Source organism: Bos indicus, chromosome 10, assembly GCF_029378745.1.
Source record: "Bos indicus isolate NIAB-ARS_2022 breed Sahiwal x Tharparkar chromosome 10, NIAB-ARS_B.indTharparkar_mat_pri_1.0, whole genome shotgun sequence".
In the NCBI taxonomy this organism is placed as follows: Eukaryota; Metazoa; Chordata; class Mammalia; order Artiodactyla; family Bovidae; genus Bos; species Bos indicus.
The window spans coordinates 49,529,074-49,554,439 of record NC_091769.1 but is presented as its reverse complement, the minus strand read 5'-3'; the positions used below and the strand labels follow the sequence as shown (position 1 = coordinate 49,554,439).

The 25,366-nt window shown below is 34.3% G+C and overlaps 1 protein-coding gene across 10 annotated transcripts in view; it reads right to left on the bottom strand.

The window, feature by feature from the left end:
* The window catches only part of ICE2 (interactor of little elongation complex ELL subunit 2), an 84,165-nt gene that overhangs the window by 39,088 nt on the left and 19,711 nt on the right, over positions 1-25,366 (bottom strand). For 8 of the 10 annotated variants that reach the window (XM_070796648.1, XM_070796647.1, XM_070796646.1 and 5 more), the window contains 7 exons: positions 20,307-20,568; positions 19,237-19,356; positions 9,142-9,279; positions 8,420-8,536; positions 8,079-8,238; positions 6,938-7,119; positions 940-981 (listed from right to left, as the gene is read on the bottom strand). In XM_070796648.1, coding sequence (XP_070652749.1) covers positions 940-981; positions 6,938-7,119; positions 8,079-8,238; positions 8,420-8,536; positions 9,142-9,279; positions 19,237-19,356; positions 20,307-20,568 — 1,021 coding nt within the window. The remainder of the gene's footprint in view (positions 1-939; positions 982-6,937; positions 7,120-8,078; positions 8,239-8,419; positions 8,537-9,141; positions 9,280-19,236; positions 19,357-20,306; positions 20,569-25,366) is intronic. The other 2 variants (XM_070796654.1, XM_019968744.2) reach the window with 2 other exon arrangements.

The following is a 25,366-nucleotide window of genomic DNA, read 5'->3' as shown; positions in this document are numbered from 1 at the left end:
AGCCATTGAAGGTTATAGTTTTTACGTACTGTTTTAGTTGTGGAAGAACTCCAGACAGTTTTAATTTATTCAGGAATAAACTGTCTTGTCAAGTAGCAAAATTTCTCCTTAGTCTGGCAGAGTATTTTGGATAAACACCATGAAATTGTCTTACAGCTTAGGATTTGAGAGAAAAATACTCTGATAGCCTCAGGCAGTGAGTAAGATCTATCTGTGTAAATCACCTCTCTGAAACTCAATTTCCTCATCAGTAAAATAATGATAATAGGGTCATCATCTTAGGTTTGTTCTAAGCATTAAAAGTGCAATTATATATAGAAAATTTCTTGGTATAGTCAATCATAGTAGTTTCTCATTAAACAATACCACATTTAGTAAAAAAAAAAATAAAATAAAGCTATACACTGTTTACGTGAGGCATTCTTACACAAACAGGTTTAAAGAGAAACAATGGGACATGACATCAAGAAATAAAGGATTAACAATATTAAGTGTTAGAGAAAAGTCAATGCAAAAAGCATTGGATAGAAAAAGGAATCCTATGTTGAACAAAAGATCAAGTCCAGGAAATTCCTGGACAGTCCAGGGGTTAGGACTCTGTACTACCATTGTCAAGGGCATGGGTTCAATCCCTGGTCAGGGAACTAACATTCCACAAGCCACAAGCCACATGGCTTGACTGAATTAAAAAAAAAAAAAAAAACCTAAAAGGAAAAAGATGAAATCCATGATGAATAGATTATGATTTGTGACATGCCAAATAACATTAAAATTGTCAAAACTGAAAAATAAAAGAAAAATTTGAAAGAAACAACTGTACTTGGTCAATGATACACTATTTCTAAGTAAAGAAAGAGATGTAGAAAGTATGAATATTTAATAACTGAAACAAAGATACATGAATGACTGAAAACATACACATAGACTACAAAGATATACCTTTTCCCGCCCAAGGATCGAAGGGGTATTTCCAAAGACGGACTACAAATTAATACACAAAGAAAATATCAATAAAGTACAAAGCAGAATCTACTAAGGTCTGACTGTTTAGAAGGAAATAAAATTAGAAATCATTAAGCAAAAAGTCAACAAACAATAATAAATGCAAGCACTTGGAAATTTAAAACTGCCCAAACTGTTGGATAAAAGAAGAAATTAGAGAGATAATTACTGATTATTTAAAAAGCAACAAAAATGAGAACAATTATTAAAAATCAGAAATATCATTCATAGCCTTTTCAAGAAATAGGTAAAGGATAACATATTCAAAATAATGAAATTTCATAAATATAAAACCAAAATTAATGAACTGAAAAACAATGCTCTCATTCCTGACAGAACAAATTTGGGTAAAATTAAAAATGGTATTTATCTATAAATATGTGCTTATAAAAGAATTCTGTTAAACATATTAATTATATCAATAAAATTAACACTTCCTTAATGTCATGAAATACCTAATCGGTGTTAAAATTTTCTAGTCTGATACATTTCTTTTTACAACTGTTTATTGGAATAAGGATCCCACCAAGATCCTGACTCTACATTTGGTCGATGTCTCTCAATTTTCTTTGTCAACAACTCTCCCTTCAGTTCAATTCAGTTCAGTCGCTCAGTCACACCTCTCCCTTACTCTCTGCCAATTCCGATATCCACCAGATATTTGTAGAAGAAACTAGATCAGTTATCCTGTGGAATTTTCCACATTCTGGATTTTGCATCCCCATGATATCATTGAACACATGCTTCCCCTACAATTCCTATTAAATGATCTAGTAGCTTAATCAGATTCAGGCACATTTTTAAAAAATCTTCATATGTTGTATGTGGTAAAGTATACCTCCCACTTCAATCAGGAGGCTAATGATGTTTGGTTATCTTTCTTCTTGTGATACTACAATTGTTCTGTTGCTTCATCAAGTGTCAACAACCTATTCTATCAAAATTCCTTACTGATCTTTTAATGATTTTAGCAGTCATTGATGATGATCACTGCCTAGATTAACTATTTCATTAGGAGTTGCAAGGTCTTCTCTGGTGGCTCAGAAGGTAAAGAATATGCCTGCAATACAGGAGACCAGGGTTCAATCCCTGGGTCAGGAAGATCCCCTGGAGAAGGGAATGACTACCCACTCCAGTATTCTTTCCTAGAGAATGCCACAGACAGAATTCTGGTGGGCTACGGCCCATGGGATTGCAAAGAGTCGAACTCGACTGAGTGACTAATGTTTTCACAATCACCTAGAAGCTGCAAAATGGTAACAGTAAAATTCTAGCATTACCGTGAAATACAGTTTGTACTGGAAAAGACAGATATTTGAAATTTTAAAAGTTTTCAGAATAATGATACACTAGCATCCTCTGAAGGTGACTAACACTCTTTTAAAAAGATATTATTTTAAATTCATGGATTTTAACATATTTCATATGTTTCCAGCTACTGCAGAGTTGTTTTTTGTGACAGTCAAGCTAACACATCTCGGGTCAACGGGAAAACCTTCAAGCATCTTTTTTACACAATTGCAGTTTTATTATAAGATTTTTGCTTCTTTGATTGGCATTTGTACCTCCTATGCTACAATTCTTGGTATCTAATACAAACATAAGTACTTGTGTGTTTTATCATACTATCTAATACGTTCAAAGTAAGAACAGCAATATCATTACTAACAATGTGATTGTTAAATGAAATTTAAGATTTTTTGGCAATTCTTTCTGAACATGATATAAATTTTTGGTCACTAAATTATCTGAATGACCATTTTCACTTAATATATATTGGATATCACATTATAGTTGCATACCTAGAGCTTTCTGATTCTTTTTATAGGCATACTTTGGAGATATTGTATATTTCAGTTCTAAACCTCCCCAATAAAGCAAATATCACCAAAAAAGTGACTCACACAATTTTTTTTTTGTTTCCCAGGGTATATAAAGATATATTTACATTATAGTCTATTAAGTGTGCAATGACTTTATGTCTTTAAAAGTATATACATCTTAATCAAGAAATACTTCACTGCTAAAAAGTGCTAACAATCATCTGAGCCTTCAGCAAGTTGTAACAGTAACGTCAAAAATCACAGATCACCATAACAAATATAATTATTTTGAAATATTCAAGAATTACCAAAATGTGTCACAGTGACATGAAGTGAGAAAACGCTGTTGGAAAACGGCAATGAGTGACCTACCTGATGCAGGGTTACCAGAAACCTTCCATTTGTAAAAACCCAAAACAGCATCTCTGAAGTGCAGTAAAGCAATGTGTGCCTATAATTGTTGCATAGTAGGCTACTGAAGATGTACAGTTTATTTAATAAATACCCTATTAAGGGACATGAGGACTGTTTCCAATAAATACCTTAGAGCTGATATGAATATCCTGCACAAACATTTCATTCTTTTCCTAGTGCACCTTTGAGCTACATTTCTAGAAGTGAGAATTCTAGAACAAAGGATGAACATATTAGCTTTCCTCTGTTCTGTTGGTACATCTTTCTTCTTACTATTTCTGACTGTAGAAATGTTACAGCAATCATCTTTTTTTCCTCTAATAACTTTGTAAGAACTTCCATCAACAATCCTCTTTTGCTTCTCATGTTTAATTGAGATGGGTTTATCTGTTTAGATTGTTACCTGTAGGATAACAATCCTGTGTGGGACTGTCCCAGGACAGCATTCATAGACTCATGGCTCTAAGCCCATGTTTCATTGTTACCACTAGATATGTATCTATGTATGAAGGTTGGTTTTTGTTCGTGTGTGCATATAAAATCTTTAGTACATTCTACTATCTGCTTCCTCTTTTCCCCTCTACCACAACTGTCTGAAAACTTATTTTTCCTTTACCTTTAATGTCTTGTTCTGCTCAATACAGACTTTACCACTAATGATTTTTCCCGAGTGAAGGCTTCTGTCTCGGAAGGAACTTCTGTTTGTTAGTTTCTCGAGTTCTTAGGGCCCACGTCATCTCAAAACTACGTTGAGATCCTGAGTGTCCCTGCACTCACCTACAAATTAGAGTCCATCCACATTATCTTCATTTATTTTCACATCTTTCACCATCCTCTTTCCATCTGAGATTATTTTCCTTGTGCTTAAAGAATATCCAGGCTTCCCTGGTGGCTTAGTGGTAAAGAATCTGCCTGCCAATGTAGCAGATGTGGGTTCGATCCCTGGGTTGGGAAGATCCCCCAGAGAAAGAAATGGAAACCCACTCTAGTATTCTTACTTGGGAAATCACATGGACAGAGGAGCCTTGAGGGCTACAGTTCAGAGGGCTGCAAAGAGTTGGACATGACTTAGCAACTAACCACCACAACAAAGAACATCCATTAGTGGGGGTTTGCGAGTAGCAAATGCAGTTTTTATTAATACCTGAAAATATCTTTACTTAATTTTTTATTATTTAAGGATATTTCACTGGCTATTTTCTCCCACCACAATATACTGTCCCCACAAGTCTCCTGGCTTCCATTGTTGTTTAGAAGTTATTTGCCAGTCAAACTCTCAGTCCTTTACAGGCAATGTGCCTTTTGGTTCTTTGGTGGCTTTTAAGAGTAGTTTTTGTCTCCAAGTATGGTTTTGTCCCTTTCTCTCTTTCATACCTTCCTTTTGGGTCGAAGTATACTGATGTTGGACATTCTCACTATATTCTCTATACCTTGTGCCCTATTCTCCATATTTTCTTTTCGTTGTTTGTGTTTCATTAAAAATAGTTATTTCAGACCCAACTTCAGTTTATTAATTCTCTTATCAGTTTTACCTAATGTGCTAATAACCATCTTTACAGAATTCTTAACTGTACTTGATATATTTTTCACTAAAATTTTTTTAACTTAGGTCTTTTTCAAATCATTGTTTGTGATGGTTCTTGCTCAGAGTATCCAGTCTCCTTCAGTGTCTAGTTATCTTTAAATGCTTTCTGGATGCTATATTTGAAAGTTATTTGTAGAAATAATATGGAGCTCAAAATGTCATTCCGTCCCTCTAAGAATTATTTTCACTTGCTTTTGCTAGGTATCTGGAGATACCAGCAATCCAAAAGCATCTGAACCCAAGTTCAAGGCCTGAAAACCCAGGATACAATCTATGAAAAAGCCGATTTATTTCTGGTTCATCCTTATTCCTGGGGTACAGTCCTGCAGGGTCCAAGCTGCAGGGTCCAAGGTGGAAAAGTGACTGGTCCTGTGATGCTGCCAAAAAGCACATTTTCTGTTGCCTCTTTAGAACTGGCAAATATCATTAAGGCAAAAATTACCCTACGTGACAGGCTTACCAACCTGGATTCCAGTTTTCTTTACTATCTCAGTCCTATACGTTCCCCTTATCTTGTTAGGTCTTTGATGATTCTAAGAAATAAATTTATATAATAAGTACAGTGTTTTTCAATTGACATCAGTAATGGATGGTCCAAATTATCTGGCCTGCCATTACTGAAAGAAGTTACTCCGTCATTTTTTATCCCTCTTAACCTACTTCATTTTTTTCATAGTACTTGTTACTGACATTCATCTCATACCAATGTAAGTTTTAGGTAGATTTTAAAATGTAAAACAAAACAGAAAACAACCTATAAAAACTTAAGAAAGGTTGGAAGTGCTTTACGACATACACATCATAAAAACATTGAAAGGCAAATAGTAAACCAAAAAATACATAGGCCAATGTGAAAAACAAAAGGTCAATATTCTTAAAATAGTATGAGTTCTTATGTGTAAATAAGAACTACATTTTCCTATTTTATTTTCTAATCTGGCTTGCTCTCTCATTTTATTCAAGTCTTTTTTCATATTTCCTGTCCTTGGAAAAGTGTTCCTGATCATGAATCCTATTCTCATCTCTTTTCCCTAACCTGCTCCATTTTTATGCATAGCATTTATTAATATTTGTTTTTGATACAGTTTTAATTATGTGTCCTGACACTGATGTAAATTCTGAGAAAAAAGAGGCTTCATTTTTATTTACTGTTGTATCAGTGCATGCAATAGTATCTGCTCAATAAATATTTGCGGGATAAATAAATAAAAGTTTTGTAAAATAGAATGTCTTACTCTAATAATCATGGGAAAATATTTTACAATACACAAAATAATAAAGGTTAGTATTTATGAAATGCCAAGCACTGTTCTAAATGCTTTAGATGCATTAACTCATTTAATCTCAAATAATTCTACAAGTTAGGTTATCATTATGCATGCCTACATGCTCAGTTGTGTCTGATTCTTTGTGATACCATAGACTGTAGCCCACCAGGCTCCTCTGTTCATGGGATTATCCTGGGAAGAATATTGGAGTGGGATGCCATTTTCCTCCTCCAGAGGATCTTTCCTGCTCAGGGATCGAACCTGTGTCTTCTGCAGCAGCAGGCAGATTCTTTATCACTGAGTCACCTGGGAAGCCCAGGTTATCATGATATCCATCTTATAGATAAGCAAACTAGACACAGATTATATAGTTTGCCTAAGGTCACATAGATAATAAGTATATACTAATAAGGATTAACAATTCTGCTAAATACTTTCTGCATCAAACTCATCTGATCCTTTTCATACCTAAAAACTATTGAATACTAATGAAACCAATTAAATAAAACCATTACCACACTGACCGCCATTACTGAGTTCTTAGTATATAAATACTACTAAAGGCTGTGCTCAACATTTTATGTATAAATATCAAATTTAATCCTGACAGTAATTTTATGAAGCAGTAATTTTTATCATCCTTCTTCCATAATAGAAGAAAACTGAGGCTGAAGGAGGTTAAATAGCTGTCTAAAGTCTAGATCCACCAGGGGTTCAACTTTAACTTTTAATCTAACGTTTATATTTTTAATTACCAGATTTAGAGACTTGTAGTAAAACATTACACTTTAAAAGGATAAACAAGTACATTCTCTTAAGGAAAAAAAAAATAAAGTGTTACATACATCCATTTCAGATATATATTCTTCTGGTTTGTCCATAAATACTGCAGACACTGGAACAGATGTATTTTTGGACATCATGAATTTTAAAGGCACTTCATGGAAGATTTGATTTCTCTCTCTCATTGTCATTTTCTTTTGGGGAAGTGGTGAATTAATATAAATTACTTTAATTGGTTTTGAACCTTAAAACAGAAAAAGAATAGGAGTGATTAATTTGTAGTAGTCATAAAAAAATAAAACAATATAGGATGTACAACAGAAGAATTACTAAACAGAGAGACACAGGATAGGAAAGTGGAAGCACATGTCCCATACATGTGCCTTGAACATGAAGAAATTCAAAGACTCTTAGAGATGTAAAGGCAAGAAATTCTTACTGGCAAAAAAATATGTTCTGTTTCTAACAAGTTTTTAGAGGATTTTCTGTTATTATTAATATTATGCTTTTACTGTCATTATTACTCAGTTACTCTTGAGTTATACTTTCAAAAAGTGATAAAATGGTTACCAGAGAATATTTCATATTTAACCCTAACTTGTAGTTTTATTTTTAGACACAGTCCTTCATTTACTAGAACTGTGCTATTACATATAAGAATATTAATTCTAGAAGATACAAAAATCTATTACATATGAACAAAAACAGAAAGGAAAAAATATTTTATACAGAATTCATGTGTAAATATTAATTTTACCATCAAGAGAGAGACTATGTTTATAAGTATAGACTTACTTTAAATCTGAATTCCAATAATAGGTAAGTAAACAAGCCCTAGAAACCAATCCATTTGAGACTGTCTAATAAAATATTACATTCCTTTCATTTCAGTGAAAGACAGAAGAACCTTTCCCATTTCATATGTTTCTGGCCACCCTAAACTATAATTTTTTTCTCTACTTCTCACAAACCTAGCATGCATACAGGTCCTAGAGATCTAATAACTCACTTATGAGAGTCAATTCTAGAGCAGCACTATGTAATAAAAAGTTCTCCTGAACATAATTGTCAAATTTATATCAACCTTAAATCAAAACTTAAGCTTTTTGTATTTGACAAATGACCACCTGTATTTAGAGAGCTTAAAATCAACTGTTTGAACTCCTCTTTTGAAAGCATTACTTGATGTGGCAAATCACACACCTGCAACAGGTATTACTTGAATACACACTGGAATTTCCCACTGTTCCTTGTAGCTTGGTCCGTGATTATTTAATAAGGTAAATAATGACTGACTAGTTAAAGCTATCTGAGGGTGGTATCTTGCAACAAGCTTCTCTGCATTTGGGTCTTCACTAATGTCCTGAAAAACAACGTAAGACTTGTTACTTGATTATACTTTTGGAAACTTTGACTAAGTAATGAGAAGAAGGGAGAAATTAAGAAAGGATACTTTAGAACAATCAGTTTACATGTACTTTATGAGAAGTAAAAGATTACCTCATAAAGTTTTAAGGAAGATCCCAAACCATCTTACTACTTACATAATGCATAGCTGCAGCTATTTGTTCTGGTGTTTCAATGGCTGGTATGGTATCTTTTGACAGCTGCAACTTTGCAGGCATTGAGGGAAATACTGTTTTCACATATTTTACACTTCCCTAAATAAGAAAAAAATGGATGTTTTATAGAAAAATCGTGATGTATTTTTTTCCTGAAGTATCGTTTCATTAAACTTAAAATTCTTCATTCTACTAAATGCAAATTATCAAATTTAGAGCCTTCTTAAGACAAGACTTTCATGTTTTTACTTGACAATCACCATATATGTGTTTTAAAAAAAGGATCCAAGATAAGGATGCCATGGAATTTTCTCTGTCACTTTAAATTCTAACCTCTCATTTTATTCAGTACAAGTCAAAACCTGGTGTAAGAGAAGATATCTTCTCCACACACATACTTCCAATATGATTGTGAGTAAAATCCTTTAAAGAGGCTTTTTGCTTGTATTCAGGAACATTAAAAAAGGTAAAAACTAAGAAAATCAAGAAATAAAGTTGGTAGTAATAATTTTTAAAACATCAAATACTTGTAGCCATATAATAAAAGGGGACACATATGTATCGCATATTTTAAAAATTACATCTTGCTACTGCTCAAAATTTAAGCATAAATACTGAAATATATTTAAATTATGTTTCTATGTGAAATATAAATATTTCAGACAAAAATATGTTTATTTTTATTTTCACATGGCAAAACTTACCAATGCGAGAAGAGTTTTTTCTAACTTGAATCCCATCTCTATTCTGAATGGGAAGAATCCCATTAAGCTGGTGACCTCATGGAGAGTATAGAATTCTGGATACTTTTTCACTTGTTCAATACAAGCTTTTAAAATTTGCTAAACATTAAAAATTAAGAGAAATTCATTTTTACTGTACTTCTCTAACAATGCAACAAAAATAATTTAGTTACATATGATTATATAATTGTTTATTTCAAGTATGAGCCTCATTCATTAACTGAACTTCTAATAACTCAGGCATACTGTATATTCTTTATTTGATTCAAACTCTTATTTTTCATAACAATTCTTTTTAGCTTAATTTCTTAAAAAAAATGATGTTTAATAATCCTAAAAGTAGCAATTGTATTAGAATTCTCCAGGCCAGAATACTGGAGTGGGTAGCTTTTCCCTTCTCCAGGGGATCTTCCCAACCCAGAGATCGAACCCAGGTCTCTTGCACTGCAGGTAGATTCTTTACCAGCTGAGCCACAAGAGAAGCTCAAGAATATTGGAGTGGGTAGCCTATCCCTTCTTCAGTGGATTTTCCCAACCCAGGAATTGAACCGGGGTCTCCGGCATTGTAGGCATATTCTTTAACAACTGAGCTACCAAGGAAGCCCTAGAATTTAAAGTTAGAGAAGACATATTTTCTATGCTACTTAAGAAACTGTCAAAGAAATAGAGACGTGAAAATTTTAACACACTTTGTGGCAATAAAATCAGCTACATGAATGATTAGAAATAAGTTTAATACCCTAAAAATATTCCCAAGCACAATGAATTAATGAAGTAGTTATCTTACAGGTTATTCTAATCTTCAATCTAAAAACTAAATGAGGAAGGTTATAACTAATTTGTATTTTCTTCTCTCTAAAATGTTCTCAAAATATTAATGACTTACAAGGAAATGTAATGAGGAAGGAAAATTCACTGTTTCACCCAAACAGAATATATTCCACTTGTGATGACACGTAAATAACTCAAAGAAGCACAGCAATTTTGGAGGGGGTAGGGGAGTTAATAATGTAAAACCATACACACTACATTATCATCTAAGATACAATTGTCTCTCGGTATCTCTGGAATCTTCCATGGACACCAAAATCTGAGGATGCTCAAATGGCTCACATAAAATGGTATATAGTACCATCAGCCATCCATATTGACTGACACAGAACTGGCAGACATGGAGGACCAAATGGATGTGTTTTTTCTTCATCTCTCAATAAACTTTAATCTGAACCTTTTAGAATATAGTTAGTATCACAAAAGATTTCAGCAATAAGTATACTTTTATATTTTATATCCCCTTTCCCTTCAGACATTTATAAAATGTGTCATTACAAATCAGTATCATTACTCTAATACCTTTTCAAATATAATTTCATTTCATCTTCTCCTCTTCTTTAATCTTCTCTCCCTGCTATCTTTCACAGTTTTCCCCTCAATTCTATGCTTTTTAATAATGACTCTGATATTTAATTCAGGATATTATTTGCAATTGGGCTTCACCGGTGGCTCAGATGGTAAAGAATATGCCTACAACGCAGAAGACATGGCTTTGAGCCCTGGGTTGGGAAGATCTCCTGAAGAAGGGAATGGCTACCCACTCCAGTATTTCTGCCTGGAAAATTCCAGGGACAGAGGAGCCGGACAGGCTCCGGTCCATGGGGTAGCAAGAGTTGGATGTGACTGAGCAATTAACACACACATACACACACATATTACTTGCAGTTAAGGCATATGTAGGATAATATGGAGAATCTGTTTGATTAGATATTTATCTGAACATCTTTCTTGGTAAAACTCTGTTGAGTGTCACAGCCTTTAAGTAAGTTTACTCAGTAATCATGGCAAAAGAAAAATTCAGTGTAAATCTATGACAGTTTTATACCTATACTCAGGGGCTGGAATCAAGATTGCCGGGAGAAATATCAATAACCTCAGATATGCAGATGACACCACGCTTATGGCAGAAAGTGAAGAAAAAGAACTAAAGAGCCTCTTGATGAAAGTGAAAGAGGAGAGTGAAAAAGTTGGCTTAAAGCTCAACATTCAGAAAAGTAAGATCATGGCATCCGGTCCCATCATTTCATGGCAAATAGATAGGGAAACAGTGGAAACAGTGGCTCACTTTATTTTCTGGGCTCCAAAAATCACTGCAGATGGTGATTGCAGCCATGAAATTAAAAGGAAGGAAAGTTACTCCTTGGAAGGAAAGCTATGACCAACCTAGACAGCATATTAAAAAGCAAAGACAATACTTTGTCAATAAAGGTCCCTCTAGTCAAGGCTATGGTTTCTCCACTGGTCACAAATGGATGTGAGAGTTGGACTATAAAGAAAGCTGAGCGCAGAATTGATGCTTTTGAACTGTGGTGTTGAAGAAGACTCTTGAGAGGCCCTTGAACTACATATAAGGAGATCCAACCAGTCCATCCTAAAGGAGATCAGTCCTGGGTATTCATTGGAAGGACTGATGTTGAAGCTGAAACTCCAATACTTTGGCCACCTGATGCGAAGAGCTGACTCATTTGAAAAGACCCTGATGCTGGGAAAGATTGAGGGCGGGAGGAGAAGGGAACGACAGAGGATGAGATAGTTGGATGGCATCACTGACTCAATGGACATGGGTTTGGGTGGACTCCAGGAGGTGGTGATGGACAGGGAGGCCTGGTATTTTGTGATTAATGGGGTCGCAAAGAGTCAGACATGGCTGAGTGACTGAACTGAACAGATATATTACATAGTATTAAAGGTATTTCACAGCTGGTAGGTATTAAGTAACTAAAAGATCTTATTTAAAATATTTAATTTAAAAATTTTAATTAATAATTTACTTACGTTGGAAAAACAACTAAGTGAACAAATGAGGTTAAGAGATTCAGGCTGATCCCCATCACCCACCCACGAATATTATTTAACACTCAAAGTATATTGAAAATTAAAAACACCAAAAACATATACATGTACACATCATTACGAAGAAAGATGAAAATGATTATGCTCCAGAAAGAGAAAATACATTTTCATACATGTTTCAAGCTTAACATTTAACAGACACTACTTCTGGCAATATGCTAAAGTAGTATCTTGAACAGCACTCCTATCCAAATAACACAGATGCTGGCTAGGTTACAACTAGCAATTTTCATGCATTGCTGGGCTTGGTAAAAGCGAGAAGAATCTCCAAGAATCATAACTAAATAAACTCCAAATACCTATAATGAGGAAAAACAGGAGCAGTGAGCAGTAAGAAACACATGAAGTGGCTTGAGAGCAAATGTCTCAACTAGTTCTAAGATTAGGTAGGGAGATGAACATCAGAGTGCTACATTTAATGCTTGAGAAGCAGAGATCTTAATAGATATATATATACCCACATTCACAGCAACATTATTCAAAACAGAAGCAAATCAAGTGTCTATCAATGGATAAACAAAATGTCCATATACATACAATGGAATATTCACCCTTAGAAAGGAAGTTCTGCCACACACTACAGCTGGATGAATCTTGAGGACATTATGGTAAGTAAAGTAAGTCAATCACAAAAAGACAAATACTTTATGATTCCACTTATATGGGGGTATCTACTTTGGCCACCTCATGCAAAGAGTTGACTCATTGGAAAAGACTCTGATGCTGGGAGGGATTGGGGGCAGGAGGAGAAGGGGACGACAGAGGATGAGATGGCTGGATGGCATCACTGACTTGATGGACGTTTGAGTGAACTCCGGGAGTTGATGATGGACAGGGAGGCCTGGCGTGCTGGGATTCATGGGGTTGCAAAGAGTCGGACATGACTGAGTGACTGAACTAAACAGCAGACAAATTTAGAGACAGAAAATAAATGGTGTGTGATACAGTAAGAACTAGTTTGTGTTTGTTCCTTATTCCTGACACATAGCCCCTAAAGCTCTTGGAATCTCCTAAGTGATAAGAATGTCTTCTTTATGCTAATAAGATGACAAAAGGCCCATAGGCAGCTAGTCACAAGTAGCCAATGATTTGATCAAGCATACCACTAAGTAATCCCCACAGAAGCCCCCCTCAACAATCTCAAGAATGGGATCCAGAGAGCTTCTGGGTTGAAGACACGGAGGTTTGGGAGGGTAGCGTGCTTGGAAAGGGCATGGAAGCTCCGTGCCTCTTCCCTCACAACTTGCGTTATGCATCTTTCTCTTCCATTTGGCTGTTCCTCAGTTGTATTCTTTATATTAAACTGGAAATAGCAGGTAAAATACTTTCCTGTGTTCTCTAAGCCATTCTACCTAATTAATGAACTCAAGGCAGGGGTGAGTCATGGAAACTCTAGGCTCAGTGTCTCAAGAGTTGGAGAATCGATTGGTATGAGGGAAAAATCCCACATAAATGGTTTCAGAAGTGTTGTGAATAGAAACAGTTCAGAGACAGGGATAGTTTCAGTTTTACAGGATGAAAAGAGTTCTGGAGATTGGCCATACAAAAATATGAATGTAGTTAATACTATAGAACTGCACATTTAAAAAATGATTAAGCCAGTAAATTTAATGTTATATGTATTTTACCATAATTAAAATGAATTTTTTAAAAAAGGTAAGGAAATTCTGACACAAGCTACAACATGGTTAAATTCTGAAGGCATTATGCTAAGTAAAATAAACCAATCACAAAAGGACAAACACTGTAATGACCCACTTTTATAAGGTACCTAGTGAAGTTAAATTCATAGAAATAAAAAGTAGAATGGTGGTTGTAAGGGACTGTGGAGGGCAAATGATGAGTTATTTAATGAATATAGTTTCAGTTTGAGAAGATGGAATAGTTTGGGAATAAATGATGAAAATCTATTCACAACAGTGTTCAAGTATTTAATGCTACTGAACGATCCTTAAAAATGGTTAAAATGGTAAATTTTGTTATATATTTTACCACACCAAAAAAAGAGAAATATAAGACAGACTGAAACCTAATAAGTTTGGGAATCCCAAAAAAAGACTTGAGAAAATGAAAAAGAAGCAATTAATTGAAAATGGCTGAAGGAGGTGGGAGGGGAGTTCAGGATGGGGAACACGTGTATACCCATGGTGGATTCATGTTGATGTATGGCAAAACCAATACAATATTGTAAAGTTTAAAAAAAAAAGAAAATGGCTGAGAATTTTAAAGAATTGATTATGAATTTAAATATACAGATAAAGAGACACAATGAACCAAGTAGAATTTTCTTTTTATAAAGTACATTGTAATGACACTGTAATATATCAAAAATAAAAAGCAATCAGAGAGAAAAGACAAATTCCGTAAAAGAAATTGACAATTAAACAATACATTTTTCAATAATACATGAGCCAGAAACAGGAGAATTTTATCATCAAACACTGAGAAATAAAACAAACTGTCAACTTAGAACCATGTATGGACTAAAGCTATCTTATTAAAATGAGAACAAAGTAAAAATATTTCCAGGTAAATAAAAAAGAAGATGGTTCACCACCAGGAGATTTTCATGAAAGGAACATCTAGAACATAAAGCATTTTAGGAATAATGAAGAGGATCTCAGAATGTATATTTGAAAAGAGGAGATGGAAAGGCAAAAAAAGGTCCAAATTTGTAGTTAAATGAAGACAAATATTGCCCACATAAAATAATAATGCAGGTTGGTTTAAAAAAGAGACAGGATTATCATATGACCCTACAATCACATTTCTGGGCATATATCCAGAGAAAATACACTGTTTGAAAGGGATAGGGGTCAGTTAGGTAGTTCGGTATGGTCATGTACACACCGACATATTTAAAATGGATAAGCAACAAGAACATGCACATGGAGCTCTGCTCAACGTTAGGTGGCAGCCTGGATGAGAGAGGAGTTTGGGGGAGAATGGATACATGTACATGGATGGTTGAGTCCCTTTGCTGTTCACCTGAGACTTCACAACATTGTTAATGGGCTATAAATCAATACAAAATAAAAAGTTTTTAAAACTTTTATTTATTTGGCTATGCTGGGTCTTAGTTGTGGCATGGGGTTCCTTCATTAGGGATTGAACCCAGGCCCCCTGCATTGGGAGCATGGAATCTTAGCAAGTGGACCACCAGGTAAGTCCATTTTTTTCTTTAAAATATACTTTTTCTAGCTCCATAAACTGAAATATTCTCAGAAACACTGATCAACGTAGGTGCAGTGAGCATCCCCAGTGCCCAGACTGTAGTCTTGAAATACCACTAGAAACTAAGGCTCTAGGAGCTTCCTGATTCCAGGGCTCAGTTAGGTATTGTACAAAACAAGCTTCAAAGACTTCTAGAATGACTCGAAGCCAGTATGAAGAACCCATCACTGTTCAAAGCTGGTATTATCTGAGTTTCAAAAAGGATAATTGTAGTGGACTAAAACCCATCAAATATACTTATCTTCATGATTTAATAATATTTTTAAAAAAACAGTGATCGCCATTGTAAAGTAAGAAGGGGCCAATTATGTTTTTGAAAACTGATAAAGAATCTAGCAGTTTTTCTTCTACATGAAAAGGGAAGCCAAACAGTAGATGAGGAAAAATATCTTCATAAAATTATTCCAACTAACGAATAAAAATAAATGATGCAAATAGAATCTTATAATTTTGCAGACCAAGTGAATCAATGAATCCAGGCATTAAACATCAATAGCTCCTAACATCTCAAAATCAGACATTATATGTCAACTGATTAAAGAATACACCACCATCTAAATATGTTCAATCCCTTTGGCAAGACTATAATTCTGATCAAGTTTTGGATCCAGTTGACAATTTCTAAGAAATACAGAGGAAAGAGGAACATGTTGAGGATTATTATGAATATGTAATTATCAAAATCTAGACTATAGGAAAGTCTACAGGTCAAATGATCCAGGTTCTTGATTAGATAGCTAAAGGGAAAAAAAAATATGGGGGGTAACTGGTAGATTAAAAGAAACTGTTTTATCAGGTAAAGGAAAAAACATCCAATGTATACAGTAGTTTCCTTTATCCAAGGGGGATATACTCTAAGACCCTCAGTGGATGTCTGAAATCATGGGTAAAACCAAATATTATTTCCTATCCATATATATCTATGATAAATTTAAAAATTAGGCACAGTAAGAGACTAAAAAAAATAAAAACAATTATAGTGATATTGTAATAAGTCATATGCATGTGGCCTTGGCCCTCAAAATATCTTACAAAATCAAGGTCTCTTCAGTCTTAACTAAGCACTGCAGCTGTAACTTTGGCAGTTTGAGGTGGGGCAACAAAACACAAATTTCTTTTTCCTTCATTATAATTTCATGGATAGAAGATTTGTTTCTGATGTAAATTTTAGCAACTTCAGCATATGATTTTTGTTCTTTCCTTACTAAATTGAGAACTTTCACCTTTTTACTTAAAGGAAACACTCTGTGGCTTCTTTATGACATACCCAAATTGCCAGCGTCACTACAGTGGCATTACTGGGCTATTATCAAGCAAAGTAAGGGTGACTTGAACACAAGCACTGTGTTACCTCAACGGTCATCTGATAACCGAGGTGGTTACTAAGAGACTCATGGGTGGGAGATGCTAGACAAAAGGATGATTCACATTCCAGGTGGGCTGAAGCAGGATGCTGAGAGTTCATCATGCTACTCAAAATGATATGTGATGAATTATTTCTGCAATTTTCCACTCATGGATAACTGAAACTGAGGAAAGTGAAACTGAGTTGAAGGAGGGACTACTATTCAAGCCATAAAACTTTCATATTTACAATATTCAAAAAACTCCCACAGATTAGTAACAAAAAGGGAAAATACAATAGAATAAAGGGAAAAACCTGAACAATCAATTCATAAGAAATGACCAAAAGACACGTGAAAAGATATACAGTCTTTTGTACAGAGCACTCTATCCTTTAGCTTGATTAAAACTAACATGACTAAGTATCAGTTTGTTGAGAATGTGGAGTGAAAACTTCTCAAAACCTGATAGGTAGAATGTAAAGTAGCGTAACCAGTTTGGAAAACAGTCTAACATTATCTATTGAAGTTGAAGATGTGCCTATACTATACCCACAATTTCATTCCTAATCACATATCCAGTAGAAATGTGTGCACATGTGCAAAGAGACATGTATTGACAATTTTCACAGGGGCACTGCCTTGAATAGCTCAAATCTAGAAACAGTCCCAATTTTTAAAAATTTATTTATTTTTTAATTGAAGGATAATTGCTTTACAGAATTTTGTTGTTTTCTGGCAAACGTCAATATGAATCAGCCATAGGTATACATATATCCCCTGCCTTTTGAGCCTCCCTCCTATCTCCCTCCCTATCCCACCCATCTAGGTTGATACCAAGTCCCTGTTTGAGTTTCCTGAGCCACAGAGCAAATTCCTGTTGGCTATCTATTTTACATATGGTAATATAAGTTTCCATGTTACTCTTTCCATACATCTCACCCTCTCCTCCCCTCTCCCCAAGTCTGTAAGTCTATTCTCTGTACAAACAGCCCAAATGTTGATCAACAGAATATACTATTTATGTGCATTCGTAAATGTACAGAAATGAAAATGAATGAAATACAACTACACACACATATATATACGTGAAACTCACTAACATACTATTGAGTAAAGCAAGAATTTTGCTCACATAGTACAAAAGGGGGGACTCCCCAGGTGGTCCACTGGTTAAGAAAACACCTTGCAACGCAGGGTATGTGAGTTTGATCCCTAGTCAGAGAACTAAGACCCTACAGGCCATGGAGAAACCAAGCCTACACGCCACAAGTACAGAGGTCAGCACACTCTGGAGCCTATGTGCCACAACTAGAGAGTCTGTGCCCTGCCATGAAAGATCCCACATGACACAACAGAGATCCCATGTGCCACAACTAAGACTCAACGCAGCCAGATAAGTAAATACATAAATATTAAAAAATAATAATTCACATAAAATTTAAAAACAGACAAAAGAAAGCCTGAACGACCAAAAAAAAATTTTTTTAAGGCATGGAAATTATCAAAGAAGTCACTTGGCACAGTGATTATTTCTTCAACAAGGGAAAACACTATTTAGGAGGGATACACAGAGGGCTTTCAGGTTAATGGTAACATTTTATTTCTTGACTTGGAAGAGTCACAAAGGTGTTCACTATATAATTATTTGTTGGAAAGCTATATATATTTGTTCTAAATACTTTCCCATAGGTACATTTCATACCATAAAATTAAAATTTGAAAACAATAAAAAATTAGTTAAATATCAATGAGTCTTTGGGGTGAGATATAAAACGTAACAAGACAATGTGCTGCCAAGTCAATCTGGGTAAAAAGACTTAAAGCTGATTGCTAGCTATCAAATAATGTACTTTGTTAATAAACATGTTTATTTTATAAAAGTGGTAAAATACCCTTAAAATCTACATCTTAACCATTTTTAAGTGTAGATTTCAATACTATTAAGTGTATCACATTGATTTGTACAGAGACTAGTTTTAAAGGCTTAAAAATAATTCAGACTAGGGTTGATATGTTTAGATGAATACTACAACTCTAAATTTTTACTGTGTCCACTAAATGATGGGAGGTTGCAAGGCAGAGCGATTTCCATGCTTTTTTATTTTTGCTAATATATCTGCATGAATAATTTAAATATAATAATAAAAAAATTATCTGATGAAATTTATCATCTGGTGGCTGTTTACCATGAGGATAGTGAACACAAATTTATGATTCAGTTCTAAAGGATCATTCAGATTTTTAAGGACTAAGATAACCCCTTAAACCCCATTCTCTCCTAAGGCAAATCAGTTCATCACATTAAATCATCCATATGAGTAAAATACAACTCAAATACAGTAGCTAGATCATTAAAAGAAAATATATGAATATACTGTAGTGTCTGATTTTGAGGTGTTATTATTTCTAGTATTTCCATCACTTAAATACATGATGAATAAAAGACCTACATACAATTTGGTCTCTAATTTGACAACATTAATATATACTTTTGGAAAATCATCACACATTTTAAAATGCTGCTATTGCCTATCACTTGGCAGCTTAAATAAATGTGACTTTTCTTTACCTCTGTGACGAGACAAGCATCGTCAGAAAGCATATTATAATCCTGGGCACATTTCTTTGCAGAATTCTGCAAAAATTTTAGGAATTCTGTAACTTCTTCATTCACATGTTTTTTCATTTCCTGATTTTGAAAAAAGAAATAGACACATCTTGGAATAAGACGCCTAGTTAAAAACAATCACTTCTCAATCAATGCATTAATAATTTGAACTTAAATTATCATATCCAAAGCAGAAATCACAAAACAGTTAACTGTGCAAAAAGAGAAAAGCTGATGACTAACATGACAATCAGAAATTACATTAATACAGAATTACAGAAATACATTAATTTTAAATAATTTCAGAAATACATTAATTTAATAAAATGTTCTGAATTAACATAAAAAGGGACAAACACTCAAATGGAAAAATAAGCACACATATGAATAGGCAAGTTACAAAACAAGAATTAGAAATGGCTTATAAACACATGCAAAGTGTTTATTTTCATTAGTAACCACTATAATATAAAGCAAGAGATTGCCATTTTTTCCCCATATGTTCAGTATTAGTGAAGATATTCTGGAAAAACCTTTGTACAATAGTGGTATATACAAATTGGTTTAAAATTATTGCAGAACGATTTGCTCATGTATAACTGCAGCTCAAAGCCTTAAGAACATGTATAGTTTTTCATCTTGTAATTATATTTCTAAGAATTTATCTCAAGGAAATGATCACAGATATGAACAATGAGTTTGCAACAGTGATGTTCAACACAGCAACACATAACTGAGAATTCGGAAACTACTTAACTAAAGTAATGATTACACAAAAATTTTAAAGTGATTCAAGGTAAAGTTCTACTACTAGTACTTAACGTGAACTAGGGTGAAATATACTCAGAACTAGAGCAAAATGCCTTAACTATAATAGAATAAAGAACAGAATTAAAGCATTAATATTCTGTCAATTAAATTCCTTTTATTTTTAATTTTTATTAATAATATTTATTATACCTAAAAACAAATTTAAAATACTTCCTAACTTTTAAATATTTTTTATGGAAGTTGAAGAACAGAATACATACCAAGTACTGCAAGTAGTCATTTTTATTTATTCCAACAGTTTTGGAATTTGGAGGGACTTTTGCATATTTAACCAATAAATCCACATAATTTCTCTGTTCTCTCTGTGAGAAACGAGAGAAACGAGGATAAGGAACTCTTGGTTTTGGAAGAAGAACCATTCCAACTGTGGTTTTAACTTTTTCCTTTGCTTGAGCTGCTGAATTAACTGTCGGCTCATTTTCTACAGAACCTGCTGAGGCATTCAAATTTTCTCCTATACGTCTGGAAAAAAAAAATACAGTTTACAAATATGTGCTTTTCATAAGAAGATTACTATCATGAAACTTCATGATTCTCAATCACCATGGAGAATATAGAGTGATTAACAGACTAAATTCTGGATTATTATCTAACTCTGCCACCTGCATTTTGATATTTAGCCATTTAGTATAAATTAAGTATTCTGTAGGATAGGATCATATCACAAGTCTACCTTCAATTATCTGATGGAGAGGAAGAGGCATATCCTGAAACAAGTTATTCAGTTTGGAAGTTTCTCCCCTTTATTGAAGAGGGGTTAGTTAATCACTCTTGCCAATTACATATGCAAGTATTTTGGATTTACATTTTATTACAATGCAAGTTGCTTTTTAATACTTAAATTCTTCAATAAGATATATCAGTTAATGTAGTGAACAAAAGCCAAGAGGAACAGGATAGGATGAGGTCACAAACTTGCAGTTCACAAATTCATTGAGATTCTAAATTTTCTGGTTTCCTCTGCATTTAATATCTCAAGAATTAAAAAGAAAGTCTGAACACTATGTGGATATATTCTATGGAAGCAATAGTTGTTTGAAAAAAGTTGTATAATCCTCTATCACTCATGCACGTGGCTGAGTCGATAGAAATGTCTTGTATGAATACAGGAAATCTTGGCGTGCTGCTGCTGCTGCTGCTAAGTTGCTTCAGTCGTGTCCAACTCTGTGCAACTCCATAGACGGCAGCCCACCAGGCTCCCCCGTCCCTGGGATTCTCCAGGCAAGAACACTGGAGTAGGTTGCCATTTCCCTCTCCAATGCATGAAAGTGAAAAGTGAAAGTGAAGTCGCTCAGTCTTGTCCAACTCTTAGCAACCCCATGGACTGCGGGCCCACCAGGTTCCTACGTCCATGGGATTTTCCAGGCATGAGTGCTGGAGTGCGGTGCCATTGCCTTCTCCAGAGAACCTGTTACCATATTTATTTCTAAAATGCTACCCCCAATTAAAAAAAAAAAAATCACCTTATTAACCCAGTTAAGGTTCATGAACACAAATTTCTTACCTGGTACATATTCTGTCTCTGTTATTGCTATTCAGTGTTATAATCTACATTTTTCATAAGAGTCTTAAATTACACACACAAAACTACATTTTCTTAGCCTCTGCAACTTTAATTTCCACCACAGTAACTGTACCCTACCTATGATTTGGTTCCAAACTAAACAACAATAACCAAAAGGAAGGGAAACTAATGATAGGATGAATGTCTGCTGATTCATTCTTCATTCCTCCATTCATTAGTACTTATTTTGAGTGACTACCACACGCCAGCCCTATGCTGGGTAGTAGACATACAACCATACAACCAACACTGAGTGCGATAAGTCTCTACTCTCTAGGATTTTATAATCAAGTGGATCAGGCAAATGGATGGGGAAGAAAGAGAAGTAAATACGTACATCAATACAATGTGACTATGGAGACCTTGGGTTTCCAAACTGAACATATTGACTAGGTGACTGGGGAGAATCCTAAGGATATGGAAATCAGGGATTAAGAGGAAGAAAGGGGAGGGGAAAGAAAGATCCAGAGCAATGATTTTCAATCTAACAGTATTAACCCTCAGAGCATTCTGAAATCCTGTGCATGTATCTGGGTTGTCCCAAAATAGAATAGAAGGCATTTAGAGGTCAGGAATACTAGATTTTTATAATGTGTGGTAGTGTCCTGCACAACATTCAGAGGTCATTTCAAACTTTCCCTTCTCATATACAAATAAGTGTGGTCTGTTATTATTATTGTATTATTATTATTTATCCAGCAATAAATTTTACTTTTATTCTTATGATTTTTTTGTGATACAGTTTATCTTAAATCCAATTTTATTCATGTCAGCTGGTGCATCTGACTACTTCATTAAATCTTCTACTGCAGTAGCATCTACTATAGTACATGATAAAAATGATTTTCCTTTTATTTCATATAAGGCATTATTTTAAAGTATTATGTCTGTGGCTACTAATATCTATGAATTTCAATTCATAGCAAAGAGGTGTCTTATTTCTTATTAACATTTGTCACGCAAAGTAGGAGAGTTTCAGCCTCGTAAGTCTGAGAATTACCAATATCAGTGTCTGGATGAAGGGTGAGACAAACCCCATCTAAAACTACCACTAATGTGTTTTAGATCACCTTTAAAATACTAGAATAAATATGGTAAAAATTTCAAAACTCTTAAAAAAAAAAAAAAAAAAGACTTAAGAGTCCCCCCAGTAAGCAAAGTATTCAAGACTACTCTTTTAGAACTAAACTGTATGGAAAACTAATCAAGAGAGCAGGTTAGTGAACAGAAAAAGAATATTGGAAATTAAAATAAGGATGCTTAGATTGGCTCTGAAAATAATAGAGGTGAAGACATACTTAGCTACTAAAGTTTCTCCAATAACTGTATAAAAATAAGCATATTTTAGGTTAACAAAATGAGTATTAACTGCTGATCTTGGGAGAAATGTATTACAGAAAATTGATTTCTCACTAGAAAATGTCTTGAGAGCTATTCAAACCTAACAGTATTGTGTCCGCAACTCTTAACAATACTGCTTCACAGCTGTCTCTCTGAATATGAGAACATGTCTGTCCTTGTGGCACCAACTGGCAAATTTAATTAAGCTGCTGCAGCAACAAGATGCTGACTCAGATATGCCAGCGTAGAAATGTCAAGAAATTCTGGCAGTTTAAATTGGCTACATTCAGCAAAGAATGAAATGGCAGTGCATCAAGATCATTTCTGTGTGCACTGCTGTCAAAATCTTCATCAGGGCGCAAGCCAAAAGCATCTGACAGGGTTTCTCTATCCACATTTACAGCATTATATTTAATTTAAGTTGATAGTTTGAAGTTTTCTTCCTTCATTTTGTCAACTACCCATTCTCCTTTTTTACCTTAAGTTTCCATGAAAAAAAGGCAGAATTCAAAACTTTTTGCTTCCTATGCTTTAAAGTCTCCTGGTTTGGGTAGCTTCTTTAAGTGGCATTTGGAAATGGTACTTCTAGCTCCCATCTCAAGTCTACCTGTACCCACTGAATTTGATTTACTTATGTACATTAAACATGGTAAAATTTTTTCTTCTTTTTTTGTATTTGAAGCTACTTTCCCTTTTGCTGCCTTAAAACTCAGTTATAAATATCTATAACCAGAAACTAATTTTTTTAAAGGCAAATTTTTACCTTTTAGTGGCGGGAGAAGCGTTGAATAAAAACCTCATGTTGTTGAAAGTAGCATAAACACAGGTATCACTATTTTCCCAAATATGTTATTTATAGAACATAAAAAATTGCAAAATTAGGACTAATAAATTTACATTCTTTCTAGTTTTTTTTCCATCAAGAAAACTGGTAATTAAATATAGTCTGAAAATTCATTCTTACTATAAGAAAAAAAGATTTTAGGAGTTAAGGGTACTCAGCTTCCAGTAATATGTCCTCTCCTTTACATATTTCAGACTATAACCCACACTTGGAATATGCTGAACAGAACCAGACTGACAAAGAATCATAAAATATTTAAGAAGCAGAATGAATAAGACTAATACTGGAAATTTTTAGTCTCGAAAGATGAGGCTGAGATAAAAATTAATAAAAGTGAGTTTTTTTTTATGAGTAAAGATATATGTGCACTAAATCTCAGGACATGAGTATTGGTAGGCATTCTTAGATTCAAATAAACAAAGGCAATTGTTTAACTGGTAATAAGTTTTAAGAAGTTAGTTATCTCCAAGAAGTGGTACAAGTTGGATAACAGAAATAGCTTCTGAAAAATATTCATAGATGCACACTGATAAGGAATTTACAGTCTTAACCTTTTGTAGTTGACACTTGCAAAGACAATAATTTCTTGCACTTTGGCAAGAAATGTTGCTCCTGAAACTGCCTCTTTAACGCAATTCTGAAAATGTCTTATTAATACAATTTCTGCTTGCCTTTATTTGAACTTATCTATTTATCTGATGGAATCAAAAAAGGACTTGTTTAATGTTTTTAATGGCAATCTGGCAATATCTATAAAAATTAAAATCACACACGCCTCTTCCTTTCATAGGAACTTATCCTTATAGCAGCATGTATATAAAAAGGATGCTGTTTGTAATAGTAAAGGAATGAAAACAGCCTAAATGAACATCAGTGGTAGTAATGAATTGATCCCACTAAGAAATACCACAGTCACCAGAAAACTAGAAGGAAAATTAGAGAGTGAGATATCTCCATAGAAAATAGCTCATTATCTTTAGAGGAGTAGTTTTAACAGCCTAGTGAGGGTAGGAGACAGATCGTAGTGAGATGTTTAGTGAAAGCAAGTGCAATGGGATGTGCAGTAAAGGGAAGGTGTTCTCCCCGCCCCCCACCCCCATTCTGTTTCTCAAATAGATGCTCCAAATCTGTCTTTTGGCTGAAGCATTTAATCCATTTAAAGTAATTTTTGGTAATGCTATCTTGTTAACTGTTTTCTGTAGGTCTTACAGCTTTTTTTGTCCCTCATGTCCTCCCAGCAAGCATATACAAGCACAAAGAAGTCTAAGTACAAATGAGAGAAGAGGTAACAAACTAACTAGGAGGGAATGTGAAATTCAGGGATTGAGACAGGACAAACTTGAGCATGCTTAAATACTGATCAAGAGAGAAGAAAGAGGGAACAAAGACCTGATGGTCTAGTGGTTAGGACTGAGCTTCCACTGTAGGGGGCATTGGTTTGATCCCTGGTTGAAGAACTAAGATCCTGCAAGTTTGCACCACTTGACCAAAGTATCCCCCACCCAAAAACA